This window comes from Zophobas morio, unplaced genomic scaffold, assembly GCF_036711695.1.
Source record: "Zophobas morio isolate AGI-343-1 ecotype UQ-CSIRO unplaced genomic scaffold, CSIRO_AGI_Zmor_V1 ptg000203l, whole genome shotgun sequence".
Classification (NCBI taxonomy): Eukaryota; Metazoa; Arthropoda; class Insecta; order Coleoptera; family Tenebrionidae; genus Zophobas; species Zophobas morio.
Window position 1 is genome coordinate 187,673 of NW_026972307.1, and position 22,854 is coordinate 210,526.

A 22,854-nucleotide genomic window follows, 5' to 3' on the forward strand; every position below is an offset into this window, starting at 1 on the left:
TGTCACGTTGTATATCCATTTTTCCAAACTACTTATATGTGTATTTATATACCTATATCTTTTATAAATATGTGCATCAAGGTTCTAGGCTTTAATAAATTGATTTTCCCCCCCAATAAGATGGTTGTCCACTTTTAGGCTGCGATGATTAAAGTTTAATCAACTTTCGTCGATGTTATTTAATTTAAAAAAAAAAAAATTAAAAATATTTATATAAAATTAAAAATTAGTGAAATTGTTTAAAAATCTATAATTTTTTTTTTTTGGAAAAACATTGCTCTGTTTTTTAAAAAAATAAAGTTTTTTACAGGAATCCTTTTAATTAACTGTACAGTTAGGTTAGCACTACGTAGACAGCATTATAGGGAAAATTATTAGACGGCATAATTTTTAAGAACATTAATTCTCACTTCTGACTAACTAGTTTAAATATGACTCTAAAATTTTACAAAGGCCTACTTTCTTCCCCTGTTGGATAATAACGCTAAGCAATACACTTGCATTGAATTGTCAGTTCTTAAAGTAGTGTATGGCCAGTTACTACAAACGGTTGTGCTTTTAGACGTTGCGCTAGTTACTTTTTATAGTTAGTCACTAAGAATGATTTTGTAGCCATGATTAAGAGCTTGATGATACTCTCGGATAATGGTCTTGTAATTTATTATAAAGATTTTATATCCACTTTTCGACAGGTTGCTACATTTAAAAAAATATTAGTTAAACGGTTAGCAAAACCGTTTTAACATTCTTTTTAATTTTTCAGGAGAAAAGTTTGATAGTTGGTGCGACAATAAGAAGTTTATTGCTTATGACTGAAGAGTGTAATGATGTTCCCTTATCTTATGTTGAGTTTACAAACGGTAAGAAGGGAAAATAAAACAATTTATTAACTGTTTTATTTATCTATTTCTTCTTTTCTTATATTCTTAGTTGCACTTTCCTTGTGTGTTGATAAGGATCATTTTAGACTTATTTGCGCCGTATTTCATGATCCTAAATATTCAAGTACTTTTGGGTCCCCACCTTATAAACAAATCTTTGTGTTTAATAACAATTTTATATGGTGCAGGAAAATGCTTTCTAGAGAACTTCTCCGGGTGTTTTGTGATCTTTATAGTAGTCAGTTATCTGTCCTTTCGACTAATAAAATTCTGGCCGACGAATTTTCTTCATTTGACAGCAAAATATCTCATGGCGTTAGAAATACTTTTTTACCTCTTCTACGTTTGTGTAACGCTTTAAGCTACCCTCTTACAAAGTACAAAGTTTATGAGTACTTGCATAGTAAATAAGCAGAGCAATATTTTTTCCTGTGCTTTGATTCAAAATGGAAAGATAGTGTGCTCAACTCGCCCTGTCTCCGCTCTGTCGTTGAGCGCGAACTTACAGTTCTTTTTAGACTACTCCCAAGATTTATGTACTCTCTTTAAATTCCTTTACTAAAATAATAACTTAAAAAATACTAGTTGCCTGCGTAGCTGATCACTTAGTTTCAGCCACCTTTCTAACTAACAATGGACAAAGACTTGTTATGAAACAAATAAAAAACTACATGTTTCTTATAAATTTTTTATTTTTTCTGCCCCTTTTTTTTAAGAAAATTATTTTTGTAAGCTTAATAGTTGTCGTCAGCTCTCAGGCAAAGTTGGATTCCGTTAATAAGGCTCTAAGCAGGACGATTTTAACGCTGGAAAGAGGTTTTTTCCTAAAGTGTTTCCAGTAGGTTATTTTAATTTTTCTTACTTACCGTCAAAGCCTTTACGATCTTGGAAAATCTGGAAGTTGCTTAGTAACTTTACTTCTGCGTCATTGCTAACTTTTTTTTTGATCATTATTATATTAAAGAATATATTTTAAACCGTGCGCTTACTTTAATATTGCTGTTTTAATCCTATGGGACGGCTACCTGCTATATAACTTTAATTTGTAGAGACTATAACTGATTGAACTTTAATGGGAGTATAATCAATACAGTGTTGTGCGTAAATGAAGTGTTTTTCAGTTTTTGCCCTCGGCAATTTTAGTAAAGCTAACATAGACATCCAGGTTACACCGTTTACCAAAATAAATTATTTAGTCCCTTTAGAGACCCTAAAAAAAGTTTGCTTCAAGGTATGCTCTAAGTAAATAGTTTATCTGTGCAAGGTATGTCTGCTGTTTATCTTATATGCAGAATTTTACCGCGTACAATCTTACCATCTTTAGATTTTCGCTATTATGCGCCAGATTTCTAGTTCTTGCGTTTAAACTGAGATACTACCAGGAAATTAGAGGGAGCATACAAAACAAGTTTATCAACTGACTTAAAGCTTGCACCGTAATAAAAAGATTTTCATTCAACAGACACTAGTTACAAAACTGCTTTAGACAGTAAGTTAATGGACGTTATAATTTTTCATTGAACTCTATTACTAGAGTTTTAAATAGTTAAGGTTCCGATTTGGTAGAATAAAATTATCAAACGCTCTAGATATGCTAATTAGCTTGTTCTACCAAAGTAGAACGAAAAAAATATTTCCTTTCAAAATCCCTCTTGTTTTTATAAATGCAGTGCTAAAACGATCGGTATGTGTGCCAGGTGATAAGTGTACATTGGAAGTAGTGAATTTTAAAAAATGACTTTAAAATAAAATTTCAGTACAAGCACTTCAATCTATTTAAATTCTGATTTATTATAATTCTCCAGTCAATAAGAACAAGGTTAATGCTTCTTGTATTTCTATTTTTTCTTTTTCTTTTTTTTACCGAATTCCACTAGCAGTTCAGGAAAGTATTTTAAAAAAGGTTTTTTTCCATATTTTTTAATCATAATCGTTTGTGTAATTAAAAGAAAAGGGCGCCTATCGATCTGAAAATTTTTGCTAAGTACTTCTGTTAAAGAGTTATTATAATTTTTGTAATAGTAATTTCAATTAAGTTAGTGGAAAATTTTGTATTGTTGGCCGGCAGTCGCTTGAGCGCAAGTTTTGAACTATTTTAATTTACTTTATACGAATTAAAAATAATCTTTGATTTGGAGGACTGGAAAGGAAAAATTAACTTGAGCTTCAAACTAGATTTTCATTAAAGTTAGTTGAATAACTAAGTAGCCTAGAGGATTGTAAAACACATTCTAAAAATTTAAGCTTAAATTGTTTAACATAAATATATAACAAGTAGTAGTCATCTAACTTAACTGCAATTAGTCATATAAACCATTGTATAAAAATTGGTGAACTTTATGATTAAGACTTATTTTTCTCTAGCAATTTTTTGTAAAAAATACAATTTTCGTGTTGCAATCGATGTGCAATTTCTTTTTAGTCTAGTTTTTTGTTGTATACTATCAAGACCTGAAGACAAACCGGTGTAATAAGCGCATTTTACAAGCAAATTACTACAGGACTGAAACATTTATAAATTGCTTAGCTTTTTCTTTGTTAGACAATAAGTAAAATTAAGAACTTGCTAAAAATTACTAGAAGCGAGTTTTAATAATTTACTCGTTTATTGGCGTTATTGAAAGGAAAAGTTGAAAATGTCAAAATTGATTGGTAGGCACTGGAAAGTGGGTTTTAACGTGTTCCATCAAGCCGAAAGACGGAATCCTCAGGTTCGATGTATTTAGCAAAGACCCATTTTAAATTGGAAACAAAGATTAAGCAAAAGGTCTTTTACAAAAAAAGAGAGTAGAACACAAAGCTATAAGTTACGAATTAAAGAAAACTAAATATATATAATATATAACGAAGGATGTTTAGCTTAAATGTTCTTAAAACACATTTCCTGCTCCGTCCATGGGGGTTAAATTAAGTGATGTGGGAAAAATAACTTTAAAAGTAGATAGATTGAAACGATCGTCGAACAATAATAAAATTTCAGTGTAACTCGTTTATTGTTTTAGTTTTTATATAGTTATTTAACCACTTTCCTCATGGTTAACTTAAGTGTTGTCGTAACAAAGTATTGACCAAAATAGTAACCTTAATTTTAAAAATAAAGGGGCCTCAAAAAGAAATTATACACGAGCAAAAGGGTGAGGGTATGACTTATGTACTCCCCTATATACAATACTATGTTAAATAAAATGACCTATTTCATCGTTGAAGGCAAAGAGCGAAGTCGAGATAAATAGTTCACTGTTATGTTGCCGCAGCAAACGGATTTGCGGGAACAAAGTAAGAGTCGATATCAAACATCAACAGCGGAACATCACAAAGCATCTTCAGTTAGCCCTCTGAAGTCATTACAGCATAAACAGAAGCCACCTCCTTCTGGCTTGTTTACTTACAATATTTTAAGTTTAGTGGACGAAGTTGAGAAGGTGTACAACAATCTCATTATTTGTAAAATCAAGCTTACAATTTTTTTCAGGTATGGGAACCCCGTTATGATGAGCTTAAAAAAATTATTGAGCAAAGTAATGATGACGATGCCAAAAAAAGTTTGGTTTCCAGGGTACCCTAATCTTACTTAAGTCTAAACACATGCTTAAATTGTGTTTTATTTTTTCCTTGTTTTCTTTTCAAAGGTTAACCTTTAGTTTTATTATCAGGTGACCAAAGACAAAAACTCTATAGTTGATGTTATTTTAGCGCTGCTTTATGGCATTTTAGTAAAGCCTGAGTTTAGCCAGAAGGCACTAATTCTATTTATTTATTTTTATGTTAATGTTTTATTGTATGTAAGTGCTACTCGCTACTTTCCATGGTCTCGGTCAGCGTATATGCGTACAAGACTGCTTGTACCGAATTGCACCACGTCGTTTTGCATCGTTACCCAGAATTGTCGCAGACGGCTCGACAGCAGGTGCGTACACTTCTTTCTGTTATTTTCTTTTAGTGCCTATTTCTACTTTTTTCCTTTACTTTATAGTTATTATGGCTTCTAGGAAACTTTCTTAAAGACGGCATCTTGGAGGCGATGCCCCTTTTTCGATCCCTTTTACGTTGGACTAGTGGTATTCAAATTCTATCTTATTAAGTTTATATAAATAATAAGTTCTATGTTAAGGAGGGAACACCTCTCAGGAAAAAGTTTGGCTCTGTGCCACTCTAGTAACTATTCTTCAAGAAAACAAGTGAGCAGCACTCTTGCAACTTTCGACAAGTTACTGACTGACCCGCAGATCTAAGCTACCAAAAGCGCCTTCTTTGCTCAGCCACATTATTTACAACTTCCTTCGGTCTTTAAGTGAATGTCTGTCTTCTGAATATACTGAACTTCAGGCTATTGAAGCAGATTTCTTATCTCAGTTAATTCGAGAAAACGTGAATTTTCGTTCTTTTGGTTGTAAACTTTTAATTGTTCTTAAAACTTATATTAAAAGTTTGAGCACTGCTTAAGTATTGGAAGAGATTTTGTGCGAGTTTTTCTCGGTAAGTTCTTGTTCCCTTGCTGCAACCGCTAAAACTTATTCCTGGTCGCTCTAAGACGTACTGAGGGCGCCGCAACTGACCGCTCTTTGGAATCTCATGATAACGAATCCGAGCTCTCTGCATCCGTCCTTCACTGGCGTCGAGCAGCTGTTCCACGCTAGAACGAGCTCCTCTTACTTTCTCAGCAGAGTAACTCCGCGCATGGAGCATTATGTGCGGTTTCTCCTCGAAAAGGTTATGTTCACCGACTATCGCCAGTAGCCCGCTCACGAGTCTGCCAGGTGAAGCTCGGAAAGGACGATCGTTACTACGAGTGGATAGCGGACAAGTATCTGCGCTCGAGCTTCGAAGCCAGCGAGGCTCTTGTCTGCGATCTCATCCGCTATATAGTGTGGTACTGATCTCTTCTGCTTTTCCGCAGCTGCCGCTCTGCGTAGTTTCCGTAGTTGTCTTCATCCCTCCAATGAGCAGTTGAACTCTTCCAATGTCCCCCGCTGGAAAATCATCAGCAAGTTTTTATTTTTCGTGAAGGTTTATCTTTATTCGTTGCGGATCGTAATCACCCCTCTTATGGGGCTCTGAAGACGAAAACTGGAATGCGCAATGCTAAGCTCTCCTTGTACTACGACTGGCTCTTTTACAGTAAACCTGAAGAGATTATGCTGATTGGTATATATATAATTCAGGGGCCTCCCACAATTTCTTTTCATTCTTTTCAAAAGAGCCCGGCGCCCTCCTCATTCAGAATATTCTTCAAGTGAGCCCTAAAATAAGGTCCGCTCCTGTACTTTTTCTTTTTTCCTGCGCCGATGGTCGGCCGTAGTGTCAACTTATTAGAATTCTTGCCGACTATCGCTACTGAGTTTTATCCTCCACTGCACGGCGCGTTTTCAAAGGCCATTTCCGCAGCTTTTCAACTCTGCTACGCAAAGGGAATTCTCAGGTTCCTGCTCGTCTCAAGTAGGAATTTTGAGTTCACATCTTCCGCTTGGCAGCAACAAAAAACTTCTGGAGGATCGCCACTTTCTGGGCCAAAAGCTTTTTGAGCGTTTCCAAGAAATCTTCCCTGATTTATACTCGACGGTGGTACAGCTTTCCTGCCTTGTACTTTGTAACTAAAAGAATTTCGAATAGAATGCGGAGCCCGTCAAGACAGCATCGACACCGGGTCCTTTGCTTCTTAGCACTTCGCGCTGTCTTGTTACAACTCTATCATAAATGTATCAGGAAAAAGACCTTCAAGTTCCGAACACGAGAAGGATGTGAAGCGCTTTTCCAGCCAGCAACCTGAGAAACATATACAAGTAGGGACGACCGTGCAGGAAACTTGCGAGAGTCAACTTTTTGATAAGAGTCGAACTGATGCCAAAAAGGAGAAAAGCTCATCATCCGCCACAGTGCCTTCTAACGGCGTGAGTATGCTCATAGAAGAGAGTAGGCTGCTTATTGCCAGTCACGAAAGTGCGCTGCCGTGCGTTGAGAGGCTCCTGACGGCTGTTTTAAATATTGTATTGCCACCTTCTTTTTCAGTTAACCAACTCTTAATTCACCGCTGTAAAGGAAGATCTAAAGCGGGAGGACACGCTCTCTGTGGCCGGATTTTTGGCCCATGTCAATGAGGAGGAGCCTCAAAGCTTGTGGAGCACACCCTCCGCTGAGCAAAGAGCTCATGAAGAAGCTTCTCTCGAACTGAATACCAGCGCTCTTGCCACATACGATCCGCTCTTTCATATTCTCTTATTGAAAGTGATGCGTATGAACCCTCGAGATATGAAGGACGCGCAGGAGAAGAGTCACTACGCTGAAGGACTGCGCGTTGGCGCTGGCGTGCTGCACTCATTGTCCCTGCGCCATTCCCATATAGGTCCTTAATAACTTTTTCGCTTATATTTTTTAATTAACCGCGCTTTTCTACTGGCAGACACTTGTCTTCTGCACTTTCTTTATAAAAAGTAAGTCTCCGTGTCAGTTTTAAAAATGGTTTTCACCCCGATTCTTTTAAAAAGTGAGCTGTCCGTCGAAGTCTACAAACTCTTTGCTGAGGCTCAAGGTCTCAGTCTAGAGGATTCACTATGGGGGGCCGTGGAAGCGTGCGGAGAATACCAACGGCAGTTTGACTTGCTCCTTTACGTCTTTGAGCGAGTCGAGTCGGTGCAAGGCTCGGTCAGGCTGCTTCAACTTCTGCTCTGCTGCATGGATAGCTCTAAAGTTTTATTTCTGGGCGCTTTTATTCCTGTTAAACATACTTTTTTGCTCCCCCATCACCAGCTGTACGACGTCCAAACTCGCATAACTTTCGGGACGCTTTCTCTTTTCAATGAGCAAACTCTGCCCGTTCTACTCGGTTTGCTACACTGTTTCTTAAGTTTGCGAATGTTGCTAGACTGTCTCCGCTACAGCATGCTCCCTGGATTGGGAAATGATGGAAGTCCATAATCTGTGGGAGAATGTATATGTATCTTTCCTTTTTCTACTTAGTCTTTCGTAGGTGGCCGCTGCTCATTGCCGAGGCCTACAGAAACAGCTGCGTCGTTAGTGCCGTATCCGCGCGTTTGGTTGAGTTTAGCCCTGAAGGTACAAGTTTTTTCTGTACTGAATAAGTAGCTTCGCCCTGCTAATACGCCCTTAAAAGACAACAAAAGCTTTTTTTCTGGGGCGCTTCTACTCTTTGCTTCACAGGAGCCGACCGTGCGAGAGGTCAAATACTTGTTGGGACTGCCGCCTGATCACAAAAAATTCGTGTTGTCGGTCTTGCTAAACTGGTTGGCCAATCGTAAGAATTGTAACCGCCACCCCCTTTTTAGTGACTGTGGCTCTTAAATAACTAATAGATCGATGCTCTCTAGAATCCATACTGGCACAAGTTGCCAGCGAAAAAGGCCAAAACACACTTGAAACGCTTTCGGAATTAGCAGCGCTCTCCGCAGGCAACGGGCCTTCGACTATATAAGTATCCTGGCCGAGTAGAAGAAAGGCTCAACTCTACTTCAGCAATGAAAAGCAACTCACCAAATATATGACAATAGAAGGCGGGCAATAAAGCTAAGTTTATTTACTGCTACCCTGTAATGGATGTGCAGATGCCCGGGAAGTAGTTTTGTTCCGGCAATAATCCTTGCAAGGCGCATTTAGCAATATCAATAAATGATAAATGTGTAGTTCAACTCAAGTATTTTCACTGTGTAAATCTGCTTTTCCATCAAAGAGGTCGAGCTCCAGCTCCGAGTCCGAGCTCGACGCCTCTTTCCCTTCTGACCGCGTGCTCCCACCACGTTTACCCCGCTTGACGTTGTTAAGCCGATCTTCGTCTTCGCTGTCGTTGGCAGACGCTCGACTGCCCGAGCCGAATCTGAAGTCTCCGTCGTCGCTGCTGTCCCCGTAGCCTTCAAAAAAACGGTCACCACGGCTAAGAGGAGGGCGCAGGGGAGGGGTAGCGGCGGCACTCACCTCTCTCAAGAAAAGAAGAGTCCAATTCTCGATCCTTCATACGCACTCTTCGCTGTCTTTCAGCGAGTTTTCTTCTATTCCGAACTCTCTCCTCCTCCCGTAGTCTCTGCTTCCTTTGCTCCGCTTCCAAGTCAACATACACGGGGATGTCACCTACACACTTCCTCTTGCTACTTTGCTTGGAAAGCGTCTGGAGAAGCTGCAGGCAAGACAGTAACTCTGTCCAGCTTACGAATCTTCTAGCAACAGGAGAACCTTCTTTCTGGTAAGAGACTCCATTCTAACAGGACGGAGAGCAAACTTTTTCTCGAGTATGCAGACGCACTGCATATTGTCAGAACCACACACGAACACGTGCTCCAAGTCTTCTTCCACTTTCTAATCAAAGGCAAACTTTGAGGTTTACAACGAAGGAAGAACAAAATCCCTAAGCAAACCCTCTCAAGGAGGTCATAATATTCGGAGCCTACGGCTATGGAGTAACTGCCATCAGACCATTTCACCAGCCTCGAGTTAGATTCGACAGAGTCGCCACTTCTTCTCCAGCGAACCTCGTCAAATCACGGTCTTTAGTTACTCGAGATCAACGAGGATTTAACGTGCAAGCTTACAATGCCTTCGAAGTTAATTTCCTCCAACGCACTCGGGGGCAGAGCCTCATAGGAACTTTCGTCAAACGGCTTCGGTTCAAAACTTATAAACTTGGGAACTTTAATAAGCAAAGGCGGTGTCTCAAATTCGCTTAAAAGGAAGCGCTCAGTAGACTCACGGAACCCCTCCATCTTATAAGTATTAACCTAATACATTTCGAAAAGGTTGGTAGACTTAACGAGACTTCCTTGTGAATAACACGTCTTTTCTTTACGCCCGACTTAATCTGTTCCAAGTCATTATCTTGTGTAGCGAATCTTAAATTAAATCTGTAGCATTTATTAAAACTTACCGTAATTATCTAAAGTTTCATTGTCATCTTCTCCTATAGCAGCTCTTAACTAAATAAGTAAAAGTGATTAAGAAACAAAGTATAGGTTTCCTTTTCTTTTCCTTTTAAAAAAGAAAGATTAAAATAACTTATTTACAACTCTTAACTCTATTCAACGTTTCATTACTTTCAATTTCATCATTAACTTCTTCAGACTCATTTCCACTGACTACACAATAAGGTATACGTATTAATAAAAAATGATAGCGCTTTGAACAAAATCAATAATACCATCCAAGCCCAAATCATCGCTGTTTATATCTTCCAAGTTGTCCGTAGGACTTTTAACGCAGTCTGTAATAAGTTGTGGAGAGTCCGCAATCTGATCTTCCCTTTGGGAGGGCATAGAAGAAGGGTCAATTACCGGATCGTTTCCAGGATGTTGCCCAAATAAATTTTCACACGAAAAGTCATGATCTCTTTCTGTTTCCATATAAAACGCGGAGGATAAACCAAATAGCACAAACCAAACTTACCAAGAGAAAGCACCATTCCCCGGAAATCGGGCGACCCCTCCACGGGCTCTCTAAAGTCGATTTTACAGTTGAAAAAATGTTAATTGTATCAAATAGAATACCGCAATCCCAAATAATAACCACGTGCACTTAACTTTCTATGGCGCCTCCGCTCTTTATTGCAAACATGACGCGTCTCCTAACTGTTTATTATGTGCGCCTACCTGACTTCCATTCTGCAATAATCTACTTTTACGGCGCAACACCTAAAGATAATTTGTTTCCTCACATAAATATATTCACTGTATAAGCTCTTCTCGAAAGGATGCAGGTATCAGCTAAAGAGGCGGGCTATGCTTACCTTTTAACCCACCAAGTTGTTCAGATTTTATAGACAATCTGGATAAATATATCGGTGCTTTTGTTAATCCACAAGACTTTGTGAGGGCAATGCGAACAATTCAACAAAGACCAGATATAGAGAGGCGAGTCGGTGGAAATGAGCCCACCAGCTTGAGCTTGTGGGTCAACGCTCTTAACCACTGAACCTACACACTCTGCCCCGCTGTTATGTGCAAAAAAAGCCCTGATCTTACCTTTCCATCTGTTGGAAGTAGGGCAAATTATCAACGGTTGTACTCCTGCAAAGGCAAAAAACACATCCCTGCAACTATTAACCACTACAGCAATATTTTTGTGCGCAACGACAGGTTGTACGACAACCTAAAACTTCTGCTTCTTTTAGAGATGCTAACTGGCAAATAGAACTATTAGTGGGTCTAAGAAAATTCATATGAACTTTTGACAGGCCCCGATTTCGACGGCCCTTCGACGAGCTTTAAGCGGACAGCATTTCTGTATATATTTAAAAAAGAAGAGTTAGAAGGCTTGTGGAAATTTATAGGAGTTACCTAAAGATATGTTTCGTGCCCACCCTTGCACGCGGTAGGAATTGAAGATTTATTATAAATATGAATGCGAAAGGACAACTTTAAAGGTTGAGCAGCGGTCTAAAACAATTAAAAATGATTGAAAAAGTTAAAAGAAGCTTCATAAAATACTATTATGAAATGCTAGCGTGATTTAGCACAAAAATACGTTTTATGAGAATTAATTTTAAGAATGGGCCCTTGCCTTGGTCTCCGGGTGGTAATAGATTTTGCATCAAAAACTACTTGACTTATCGAAAGGACCATTTTGATATAGGTGCCGGATGTGTAGTCATATTTATAAAAGGGCATAAGGCACTCCTTTTTAAAATTTTTTAAACTACATAGTATAGAAGCAACTGGCTGGTTCTGTAAAATATCTTTTCTTATTAGCTTCCGAAAGGTCCTGAATGTAAGGGATTTTAATGGTGCCCATCCTATCATTGTTTGTGGAGAGTTAATAATAAATTATTAGAACCGTGAACCGAAGAATGTGTTAGTGTTTTGAACTTACGCTCTTATCAACTCGAGACCCCGTGGGATGCACTGGTGTAAGTTAAAAAGTTATTTGTACTTGTACGTAACACAGTTCTCTATGAATTATCTGACCGCTGACTTGTCTTTGGTTGAACAAGTTTGTATAAGCTACTGATAGGGCACTTTTAAATATATTCGTAGGAAGCATTTTACTCTCTTTTCCTATCCATTTTGGTATTCCGGCATCTACAGCGACAGGGCAGATTTTGACTTCCAAGGCTCCGTCGAGTCACTAAAGTACGCGACTACCTTTAAACCCCTTACACTTTTGATTTATAACTTTGCTCTTCGCGTCAAAAAAACCTTATAAAAGACGATACATGGGAAGACACCCCCTTAGTAATAAATTGGCCTATTAAATAAGAATTGCAATCCTGTCGAAGCACAATTCGGAAAATAAAACAGCATTTTTTTTAACCTACTCCCTTTACCGTGAAAAATGCATTTAACCCTAAAAACTTAATATCCGAGGTTCCTATAGTTAAAAACGGTGAGTTCACCTATTAAAGCTCAAAAAGCTTCTATATTTGCTAAAATTTTATATGGAAATTATACGAAACCAGTATCGGTGAATGAAGATTGCGTAATACACATTTTAGACGAATTATACTTTGCAGACCCAACACCTGCCTTGCAACCTTCACCGAGAAAGATGAGATATAATCTATACTTCTGATAAATTTAACACCAGGAAAAGCGTGTGTCCCGAAGGAATATCGAAGGAAAAGCTTTGTAAGTTCCCTCTTATTGCAATTAATTATTTTTCAGAGCTCACTAACTTAATTATTATCTTCATTTAATTTAAAAACGGGATAACGTTTTTTCGTGGCAAAAGCTTACTTTTATGCTGAGGAAAATTTGTAGAGGCAGTGCCTCTATTGTGTTTGCAATAAGCTGATAACTATATAAATCTTATAACAGCTAACCAGTTGGATTTTTGAAAAAGAATTACTACCATTAACAAATCTTAAGCTTGGTATAAAAAACAGCTAATGCACTCATCTACTAAAACTCTTTGTTTTAAGTTTGTTAGATATTTAAAAAGCTTTTGAAATAATTTATATACCATTTTTTAAGCATCCAGTGTATTGCGCGCTCTTAAGTAATATAAGTTAAGAAAGAGTAACAAGAGAAGTGAATTAAAATTATTCATCAAGAAGTTTTGTAAAAAACTAGACATGAACCTCAATCACCCCTATTCATGATCTTTTACTGATGTAGTACGTGCACTATTGTTTGTATGCAACGAACACGCTTTTTTCGGTCCTTTTGCGAAATATAAAGCGAGGTCTCTTTATCTTTGGATAGTATTGTAGGTATCTCTTACAAAATCAAAATTATTCACATGCATAATGGTACGAAGTTTATTTAAAAGAATGGAAGGGTCTGTGCAGTACAAAAGGAATCTGTCCCTCGCGCACTGCACCCGATACGCCCTCACATAATCCTATTACAGAAAAGTATATTCGGTCTCTTAAGGAACATAACTACAGCAACGCTACTCGGGTCTAAACTTTAAAAAACATTAAAGCCGAAGGCATGAGTTACGCTGCGTTAATTTTAAGTAAAAACCCCGGCAGAATTTATGTCAACCCATACTTAACAAAACTTAGAAGGTTAACGGCAAATATACTTCCACGAGCCCAAAAAATGGAAAGAACCTTTGATAACGACTTTCAGAAAAATTTTTTTTATTTGCTGAAATGCTTCGGCTAGTCTTTGTAAAAGACCTTAAGTCGCTTAATCTACATTCCCCTCTCCAGCAGGAGGTTGCGCACGAGTGGTCACTAGTGTACTTTCCTTGGAGAACTATAATTGTCCCGAAGGACTGGAATCTCAGAAATCATGCTAGGTCCTGCTACAAATTTATGCAGAACTGTTTCAAAATTTTAACCTTCTTATTAGCCCATGATAAGAAAGTAAAAAACATAAGGGACAAAGAATTGATGAAGGTGAAAGTTTATATGATAAAAACGTTAATAAATGGAATAAGTGAAAAGGGGTTAAATTGGCAAAGATTGCCGAGAACCTTTTGAACGTTTTCTTAATAAACAGTTATCTGTAATGCCCAAAAGAGAATTATTGTTAAAGTACCAAGAACGTTAAGTGACTCCATAAATAGATTTGTATCTAAAGAATATAATATCTTATCAACTTTTAAAACGCCACCTAAAACGTTAAGTAAATAAAATAACAATAACGTTGGGTTAAGTATTTTCTACGAAGCACGAAAAGGGCTTCAAGTGTGTTTAATAGTAGAGTTGTTATTTTGTAATTGTAAATAACTTTATAAGAGGAATAGAGAAACCGTTAAGTATATAACCTATTTTATGAATTATATAATATAAAGTATTTGGTCGATCCTGATTTACATCATCGCGTTTTGCTCCGCCACATCTTTTCATATCTTATAAATTTTTTGGCGAACCAAAGTTAGAGTTATTAAGGTTTCGAATTGTCCCTTATTATATAAAAATTACTTTAAATATAAAAATGTTAATTCCAACGTCTAAAGTAAAAGAAAGGTATAGCTGAATTTATTCAGCTGTCTCCCAAGATGAGCATCATCTCGTACCCCAAGCTACTCAATTTTTTCTATAATTTTTTTACTTTTCCATAATACTAGGAAAAAAATAAGCATATAACTTATCAAAATTTCGTCTAGTCTTTCCATGAATAACTCGAGTCATAAATTTGTTCTAATAAAGTCCAAACCTTGCGTTCGAAGCGCTAGGAAAGTCTGTTGCTGAAAGTAAAAGTTGCCTCGAGGTTTTAGACTGAACGTTAAAACACTAATTTTAACTAGGCGAAAAGTTATTATATAGATCTAAGGCTTGAAACATACTTAAGCATTGATACCTACGCTTTGTATTTTATATTAAATATTTTTTTGTTAACGTTGTATGTACTTTACACTAGCCAAGTTTACTTTCTTTCTTCCTACTACTACAGAAAGAATTACTTCAATAAGGAAATCGGCAATGCAAGTTCCTGAAGGTTATTCTGTTATAAAAGAGGGAAAGGCTTGTTGCTTGTACCCTATAGAAAACCAAGTTAAATTAACATATCTATCTTTCTTTATTATTGTTCAAACTTTTGGTTTACCAGGTTTTTTATAATCCTGTCCAGGAGTTTAATAGGGACCTAAGCATTGCGGTAATTACAACTTATGAAGAAATTTGGTTTAAGGAAAAGTTAAATTCTGTTAAAGGTGCTTTTTGTTCAATATCTTTACAAGTGTTTTCAAGAAAATTCTTTATGACTACACTGATATATATAATAATTTATTGTATTAATCAACTTTAAGGCGAATCTGGTTCTCTTTGCTTGGACAAGGTGCTTTAGACTTTTTTTGACTGGTTTTACGTTGTAAAGATGCTTTGGTAAGTCAAGAAGGGGAGTTATAATCTTGGAAGGACTTGCTGCGACGGGATTGAGGTCTATCCGTTACGCTAAAGAGGTTTCTTTATTTACATTAAAGTATTCTACCTATGATCATCTCTTAATACTTTAAATCTATGTGTCCATGGATTCATACTGGAAATGCTTCTCTTTTAATAGTTACCTTATGTTATAAAAATTTATGCAAACGATTGTAGCAAAGATGCTGTTGACTTAATATATAAAAACATCTCTTTTAATGAAGTTGATCCGGAACTTATACTTCCTTTGCAAGGTATCCCTATTCTATTTTTCTTTATAGTTTTAGAGAAACGCAAGGAGGTATTTGGCGGTTCCTTTTATTTTGTGCAGAGCTTGAACAGATAAATTATTTTAAACTATATAATAAATGAGAGAGCCAAGTTGTCTCTTGGCGTTGACTTCTTATTGCATTTTCCTCTCGTACTCGAGCTTTTGTATTCTTACTCCCTTATGAATGTAACTAAAATTAAGATCGAGATTAAATTGCGCAGTGGTGGCGGCGCGTCGAAAGTTTATATTTTATCTGATATGTTAACAATCTTTTTAAAAACGATAAGTTTAATTAAAGACTGTTCTATTCGCGCTTTGAGTGTGCATCTAAATGTACTTTGTGCAAGTATTAGCTGCGTCGCTGCTGGGACAGGGCTTTTCTAACATCTTTTTTTTAGAGGACTGCTCAGTTTGTTGCCTGCGGAATAGAGACAAGAGATTCCACGTGGTGGATCTGGACCCGTATGGCACACCCGCTCCGTTTCTGGACGCAGCTGTACAAGCCGTCGCTAATGGAGGTGTGCCGCTCTTGTTGTAGCGCAGTAGTCCTTTTGTCTATTGGTAACAATACCATGGTGACCTCATTTTATAGGGCTTTTAATGGTCACAGCGACGGATTTGCGGGTTCTCTGCGGAGATTTACTAGAGGTGGGCTACTCCAAGTATGGTGTTATGCCGCTGAAATGCCCTCAGCATAAAGAATTGGTGCGCACGTGCTTCTCAGTAAGTGTCATTGCATTTTCTTATCCATTTGCTTTAGGCGCTTCGCCTCGTTTTGCATGCAATAGAAAGCCACGCTAATCGATATAAACGACATATCGTGCCGCTGTTGAGCGTCTGCGCAGAATTTTATATTCGTTTATTCGTGCGGGTTTACTATTCGCCCTCAAAAGTTAAGGAGTCTGCGAGGTTTGTTTACTTAGGCACCTCGTGGCTTCATGTGTTTACTGCATTGGCACAGTAAGCAGTCGTATGTGTACACGTGCGTTGGTTGTCATTCGTGTATCCTCCAACCTGTGGGCGTTATTACACCGACCCAGAAAGGTTATTTGAACCAATCGCTCTGCGTAGTTACCGCACTCACCCATCCAATCAAAGGGAAAAAGTATCAGCCAGCCTTCGGTCCGACCGCCCCTGAGAAGTGTGAGCACTGCAATGGGCGATTTCGGGTGCGTGTTTTTATGTTTTAACAAGTATTTCCTTGCTAAGCGGTCGCGTATTTCCTAGATGGGCGGCCCCGTGTGGAGCGCCTGCTTGCACGACACTGAATTCGTAGGAGCCCTAATATCAACTATCCAGCGGGCGAAGCCGTCATCATTTGGCACATACAAGCGGATGATTGGACAATTGACGGTAATTCAAGAGGAGCTGAGCGATCCGCTGTATGTCATCACTAGCGATCTCGCCAAAACGTTAAAGACTCCAGTCATATCAATTCTTGATTTTAGGTAATTATCTTTTTCTTATAACTTTTATGTTTCTGCAATTATTTCCGACGAGGTCGGCTCTTTTAAATGCGGGCTACAACGTGTCCAGTTCCCATTGCGAACCCGCCGCTGTGAAAACGAACGCTCCCTTTGACTATATATGGGATATCATGCGCCTTTGGGTGAATCCTTCGGTAGCGGATAGTTCCCATCACTCATATAAACGTACCGCCAGGCAATAAGCAACAAAGCTCACGGAAACAAAAAAGTTGATACTCCTGGACGGACTATTCTTCAGAAGGAGCCCACGTAGTCCTCTGCCTGTACGCCTTTTGTTTTTGTTGAGGCCCTTTTATCAAACAGCCACACCGTTAACTTCGACACCCATAAAGATGCTAATCCGAAGTCACGCGAGGAGGGGCTCACAAGGTCTCTTATCATAACTATTAGTTATTTGGTTTATAAGGAAATTAATCTCGCAGGTATCAGATGAACCCCCGAAAGAATTGGGGCCCCCGTGCACGGGCAGGCAAAAAGCTAACTTCCGACGAAGAAGTTAAAAAGCGGAAGATCCGTAAAGACAAGAACGATAAAAGGTTTATAAGTTTCTTTGATTTTTAAAAAAGGCTAACGGGGCACGGTAAGTAGGGCATGTCGTGCAGAGGAGAGCCACAACAGCGCTTGACAATCTTTACTTTGCTTTGCGCTCATTTCAGTAAAGAGCGTTCCTTGCGCCATTCTGACTTACAATTTTAACTTTTTGGCGCTCGTCACGTCGAGTTTATTCAAGCGAGCGACCGCCAGCAACCGCTCTGGTAATTCGCTTTTTCCGTGGGGCTCGATAGTGAACGCCAGATCGACCATGAGTGACTTGGTGGCCTTAAGGCACATACCTGCAGACGGTATCTTAAAAGACATAATAAACGGCGGGGCAACGGCGCGCTTCCCTATGACTTTGCGAGCAGTGCTTGAGTAGTTCGTGTCGATGTCAATTTCGAGATAATTTTCTCCTTCAAAGTAGTGCGTTTCCAGCTTTTTGCCAATAATGACGGGAGTTGTCCCTAATTAACGTGCCATTGGCCTTCTGCGTCGAAAAATAGAGCAGATAGCGCAGTTATACCGACGAGCTGTTTGACCAGCCATCCGCCGTCCTGCACGGAAGGGATCAACTTCATCCGGGTGTCCCGCTCTTCTTTACTGCCTACAAAATACACGTGCGTCAGGCCTTACGGTTGTTACCAAAGCTGCGTAGTGTACACGCAATAGAAAAAGTAACCTTCCATAAACTTTTGCCACAATTGCCCAAACTTTGTGTGCTTCTCAAAGTCTTCAAAATTTCGAGGGCGGAAATAAAATAGGAAGTTTAAATGGGGAGGCCCTTCTTGGGGGATAGTAAGGCCAAGGAAGAGAAAAGACTGGACATGGGGGAGGGGGGGGGCGAGTACCTCCGGTCATCATGTTGATGATGAGCGTAAAAGGTCCCTCTTTTGCTTTCGGAAAGTGAAGCGGATGATCTGCCCGTCTGTCTATCATATGCACGTTTCGAGGAGGCTCGCACTCGACTATTTCGAGAGCGCAGAAGGCCATGAGAGGTCTCTTCGCTGGTATCTGCCAGAAATCAGTACAGTGCAACGGTAACGGGTTCATCATACAGCCAATTACTTTAATGTGGTCCTCAAAGTAATTGTCGCCGCGCACATGGAAATTAACGGGCCCTGGGTCGTACCACATGACACACGAAACATTGCTTGGAATGGGAACGCCTGCTTGATGTTTGTAAGGAGCGCTAATGCCGAGCAAAAAAATAGGAGCGCACCCACTCTGCTAGCTCTTTTATGAAGCAAACTTTTAAATTTGTTGACCGCTTCCATCACTAAAATGGAGCCTCTGAAATATGTTTTATATAATATTAGAAAGCATAAGTAGAATCGTTTAAAGTTTTCACCGGAAGGAAAGTTGCTTTGGAGCTGCTTCTTTCGCTTTGTGCGCTCGTACAAGGGCGTGAATTCTTTCCAGTGCACTGATGCCGTTTTCATACTGCGAAAACTCAAAGGTTTGTTGAACCCGCTTAACTTGAGCGTCAATCACGTGCATAAGGCACGCTCGGTAACGAAGTTATAGTAGTAAATTAAACCTTGGCTGACAAAGGGAAGTAGCCAGTAGCGGTCCAGAATACGGCAACCCGGCAGCCACTCAGCCATGCCTTGTTTTATAAAGCGAACTGCATAGTGCACCAGACAGCTGTTTCCAGCGGCTACACCGCTAGCCGGATGGATGGTAATGCCGCCCTCCACTTGCAGGGGTAGAGGTCTCCATAGGTTAGACAGAGGGAGGAGAAGGCGGGAAAGCTGCGAGATCAAGCCGATCCCTCCATCCTGGTGGGGAGCGCTGTGGAAGTAAAGCGTGTATATGCCGTTTTCCAGTCGCCACATTCGCTCCAGCACTACTCTACGACGGCCGAGCCAGAAAGCTGGAAAATACGAAGTAGCTGTAGCTATCGTCTCAGTGTATTCAAAAGTGAGGAAAAAATGCAACTTGGTTTCATGAAGGAAACGCAAACAAGGTCTTGATTGGCCTCGGAAGTGTCTAAAAACTTGACGCTTTCGATCAAAGAATCATTGACTACTGATAGAGGGGAAGAAGGTATTCCTGCACAAATAATTTAAAGCGACTTTCTCGTGTTTTTATAAAATTGCCACACCGGGAGAAAAAAGCTGGAACTCTTCGAATACGTGGTGAGCGTGTTCTCGTACTTCTGCAATAATGATAAAAGTTCCGGAGTTTTCCACTTCCTCCAGTAGTTGAAAACCTTTGGTACTCTCGAGAACTCGATATTTTGATTCGTTTGTCCTAACTTTATGGCAATCGATATTTTATGTAAATAAGTACTGGCCAGTCGGTGTAAATTATTTTATAAAAGTAAATTTTTTTTTAAAAAAAGTTATAAAACATTAGGTTAAAAAATTATAAAGATAACAACTTTTTAACAAAAAAGATAAAATGAAAGAAGTCGATTATAACGGGATTGGGTATATTATAAAGCACGGAAAAGGTTTTAAGAGATGCATTTTTAAACAAAAAAGGTTTAAATTTTCTGAAAAAGGAGAATTTTATCTAAGGAAAAAGTTTTCAAAATTTACAAAGGCTGGAATCGGAGAGAGTGTGTGTATCGTTATAAAGCCTCAGTTTTATGGAAGAAAGGCTCTCTTCTGCTGGTTGTAAACAGGAGTTTCAAACGCACTTAGCCGACTTTACGTGTAATATTTAAGCGACCCGAATCAGAAGAGGCCGATTCCGGGCTTAACGCTGTGGAGCTGCACTCAGTTAATTTTAATTTCTCTCTTTTTTTTACAAAACGTTGATTTGTTTTACATTTCCGTCTGTATTGCAGCAGCAACATCGATTTCTTTTATTTTCTTGGTTTGCTGAACTATTGCCTCCTTCCAGATTTCGGCATTTTGAAGATTTTCAAAACCTATAGCAGGCTATACTTAATAGACTCAGCTAACTCACCGTTTCTATCACTATTTTCTTATACTTTTTCTATAAGAAAGTACATAAAGATTATAAAAGAGCGACCCAAATGTAAATGCTTTAATTTTTTGGGGCGGTTTGCTCTTTGAATATGGATCGTTAAAACAAAGAGAGTAGCAGTTTTAAACTTTCGCAACTTCAAGTAAACCTATTAAGTATTTACACGTTAGACCTGGATTCGAACAAATATAAAAAAGAATTATAATGTTTTAATTATAAATAATAAACAAGGAGAACGACGTAAACAGGCTTTTTTTACTTAATATTTTTGATCAACTTTTCTTAATTTAAGTTTTTTGATATTATTTTTTGCGTTGTACTTCTTTAGCGTCATTAATAAAATAAATTATTAGCACACACCCAACTCTTGAGATTGCTTGCGCAAGCAAATATGAACGATTTAGGCTTAGTAACATAACAAACGCTCCTACTAAGCTTGGTTCTTGCCAAATTGATTTTATTATAGTGGCTGAATAGTAAAATATTCGAATAAAGCTGTATAGGAAGCGCAACACCACTGTTCGTGGTTTCATAACAAAATTTCTGTGTAAAATTGAATTTTTCCAACAACATACGAAAGTGAAATAAAGCAAGCAACAAAATATTTCAATCTAAAGCATTTATATAAATAACTTTGGTAGTATACAAAACTATTCTCTTTTCCTATTAATTTGAAGGTAAATGAATAAGTAAATCGAACCTCTTGTTCTTCTACAGCAAAAACTTTAGTTTCAGAAGTTATTTGAAAAAGCTTCTTGGGTTTCTGTTCACTTTCAATATATAATAAAACAAATAAAGTGTAAGGTAGTGAGGTAATACATAATAGGAAACCTAGAAAACTATTAAATTTAGGCTAAGGCATCAGGGTTTAAATAATAAAATTTGATTTTGTACTAAAAAAACCTATTTATGAAAGTTACAAGGTTTATAAATACCTTAATACTTGCGGACGAGAGTAAATGAACTCTGTAAAATTACTTTCATTATCCCTTTCCAATTCTTTTTTTACGGAAGGATTCGCAGTAAATTGTGTTATTTTATCATTTTCGAGTAAAAATATTCTTTTAGTCCTTTTTATAACTAAGTCGTTAAATCAATAAAACAATGAACGAAAAAAACCATAGTGTGGATGATTTGCAAAAAATAATGCCATAAAGGGACATTGTCAAGAAAGCGTTTTAAATTCATAAAAGAACTTCCTAAGAACACCGCACTGCAAGCCAATTTATACACAGAAAATGTTTATATACCAAAATTCAGTACTTGCTGCTCTAAGTAGAGCGCTTTTTCTACTTAAAAGTTTTCTGTGCCCTAATGGCTACTGGGTCTCTCGGCGTCTTAAACGAACTAAACTAAGGCGGAGATAAGTACTGGGTGTCCAATGAGAAGAAGGCCCATATTACTTCCGGTATTTGACAATAAGGGGTAGACAAACTCCATCATATATGCTACAAGTTTCAATTCAAAGTAAGCATAAATGCGACTGAGAATTTAGAAAATAATTGTGGTATAGTAGAGGGCTGCTTCCTGTAGTTGGAAGCTAGGAAAATAATAACTAATAATTTTTGCTTATTTATCATTAGGAAGTTATTTATATTAGCATTCAATAAAATTTGCCATTTTAACAGCTCAACTGAAAACTTTTTCAAGTATGTTCATATATTACCAATTAATTCAATGTTTTTTTTACAATAACAGTAAAAATCTAATGATCGGAATAACAGAGTTTAGAAGTTTAAGGAAAAACCTTTACTCGTCGCATGTTACCATATCTGCTGCAACGTAGCTCAGGTGAGCCTTAAAACTATATTTGCATTGATTACAGATGCTGACCAATTCGTTGTTTCCAACATTTCGATCAAATTAGGATTTGAACGGCGTAATGGCCCTCTAAAATCGAATTTTTAGACTAGCTTTGATACAAAGTACTTAACTATGCAAGTAGCGAAGTAAAATTAGTTGTTAAGCTCGCGCTACTACTAAAACAGGTGTAAACTGATGTGGGCACAACACCATGGTATACCTTGAAAAAATATTATCTAGCGAGGTTTTTAAAAGTCATAAAAATTGAGTAGTTTAGCACTTATTATATAACAAAATAACCTGCTTAATTCACTCTTTCATTTACTATTTCAAATGATAATGTCTTATCGCTAAACCCAAAATCTGAAATAATTTACAAATATCCACCGCCCTGCGCTAATATATTTTTCCTACATACTATCAATTTTTTTTGTAAGAAGAAATTTTTAGAGGGTTAGCTAATCTTTCGGACTATATTAGCATCCAGATTAGTTAGGGCAGAAGTTGTCTACAAAAAAATAAGCTTTCATTCTAGTACTATCTCACAGGGCCTGCTTGTCGTCTTCTTTTGCAATTATTGATGGCTAACCGTATAAAAAATATTCTCAGTTTTTGACTTGCTGCCAATGGACATCTTAATATTATGTTCCCAACTTCTGAGGAATTTAAATTAATACACACGTTAAGCCG

At 37.9% G+C, this 22,854-nt stretch overlaps 5 protein-coding genes across 8 annotated transcripts; 3 read left to right on the forward strand and 2 right to left on the reverse strand.

Moving 5' to 3' along the window:
* The first annotated feature begins 562 nt into the window (after positions 1-562).
* LOC135145966 (uncharacterized) lies at positions 563-1,806 on the forward strand. 4 transcript variants are annotated; one of them, XR_010283627.1, is made up of 8 exons: positions 563-692; positions 764-860; positions 931-1,005; positions 1,070-1,230; positions 1,286-1,417; positions 1,467-1,554; positions 1,615-1,697; positions 1,756-1,806. XR_010283627.1 is itself a non-coding variant. In XM_064078100.1 (8 exons), the coding sequence occupies exons 1-8, from the start codon at positions 615-617 to the stop codon at positions 1,788-1,790; spliced, it is 759 nt and encodes a 252-aa protein (XP_063934170.1). In that variant the 5' UTR covers positions 563-614; the 3' UTR covers positions 1,791-1,806. The 4 variants fall into 4 exon arrangements, 3 of the variants coding, with proteins under 3 accessions (XP_063934170.1, XP_063934171.1, XP_063934172.1); XM_064078100.1 differs by having other exon boundaries at positions 931-1,015; XM_064078101.1 differs by having other exon boundaries at positions 931-1,015; positions 1,479-1,554.
* A 2,287-nt stretch (positions 1,807-4,093) lies between these two features.
* Positions 4,094-8,521, forward strand: LOC135145960 (integrator complex subunit 3-like). The gene is made up of 25 exons (XM_064078093.1): positions 4,094-4,303; positions 4,354-4,437; positions 4,535-4,618; positions 4,669-4,788; positions 4,855-4,939; positions 4,993-5,059; positions 5,108-5,249; positions 5,309-5,357; positions 5,413-5,591; positions 5,639-5,751; positions 5,804-5,888; positions 5,942-6,026; positions 6,080-6,131; positions 6,181-6,300; positions 6,353-6,440; positions 6,492-6,525; positions 6,585-6,865; positions 6,918-7,221; positions 7,279-7,309; positions 7,364-7,565; positions 7,626-7,701; positions 7,757-7,796; positions 7,846-7,931; positions 7,990-8,130; positions 8,189-8,521. Exons 1-25 carry the CDS (start codon positions 4,124-4,126, stop codon positions 8,305-8,307), a joined length of 2,847 nt encoding a protein of 948 aa, XP_063934163.1. The 5' UTR covers positions 4,094-4,123; the 3' UTR covers positions 8,308-8,521.
* On the reverse strand, positions 8,521-10,298 carry LOC135145961 (RNA polymerase-associated protein LEO1-like). The gene is made up of 10 exons (XM_064078094.1): positions 10,263-10,298; positions 10,018-10,209; positions 9,894-9,955; positions 9,748-9,796; positions 9,602-9,698; positions 9,416-9,545; positions 9,242-9,355; positions 9,060-9,182; positions 8,805-9,003; positions 8,521-8,740 (listed from the first exon to the last, which is right to left on the reverse strand). The coding sequence occupies exons 1-10, from the start codon at positions 10,276-10,278 to the stop codon at positions 8,523-8,525; spliced, it is 1,200 nt and encodes a 399-aa protein (XP_063934164.1). The 5' UTR covers positions 10,279-10,298; the 3' UTR covers positions 8,521-8,522.
* Positions 10,299-14,533: 4,235 nt separating this feature from the next.
* LOC135145925 (tRNA (guanine(26)-N(2))-dimethyltransferase-like) lies at positions 14,534-17,564 on the forward strand. Its single transcript, XM_064078042.1, has 16 exons — positions 14,534-14,575; positions 14,660-14,760; positions 14,816-14,918; positions 15,015-15,043; positions 15,096-15,167; positions 15,269-15,383; positions 15,799-15,918; positions 15,993-16,105; positions 16,161-16,309; positions 16,362-16,569; positions 16,628-16,848; positions 16,901-17,009; positions 17,063-17,136; positions 17,191-17,256; positions 17,310-17,423; positions 17,476-17,564. The coding sequence occupies exons 2-16, from the start codon at positions 14,689-14,691 to the stop codon at positions 17,510-17,512; spliced, it is 1,602 nt and encodes a 533-aa protein (XP_063934112.1). The 5' UTR covers positions 14,534-14,575; positions 14,660-14,688; the 3' UTR covers positions 17,513-17,564.
* On the reverse strand, positions 17,409-21,801 carry LOC135145926 (uncharacterized). Its single transcript, XM_064078043.1, has 16 exons — positions 21,733-21,801; positions 21,062-21,124; positions 20,407-20,509; positions 20,200-20,302; positions 20,101-20,141; positions 19,968-20,036; positions 19,529-19,681; positions 19,363-19,476; positions 18,962-19,297; positions 18,773-18,899; positions 18,644-18,714; positions 18,490-18,590; positions 18,273-18,435; positions 18,104-18,208; positions 17,948-18,028; positions 17,409-17,888 (listed from the first exon to the last, which is right to left on the reverse strand). Exons 1-16 carry the CDS (start codon positions 21,799-21,801, stop codon positions 17,572-17,574), a joined length of 2,016 nt encoding a protein of 671 aa, XP_063934113.1. The 3' UTR covers positions 17,409-17,571.
* Between the last annotated feature and the right edge of the window lie 1,053 nt (positions 21,802-22,854).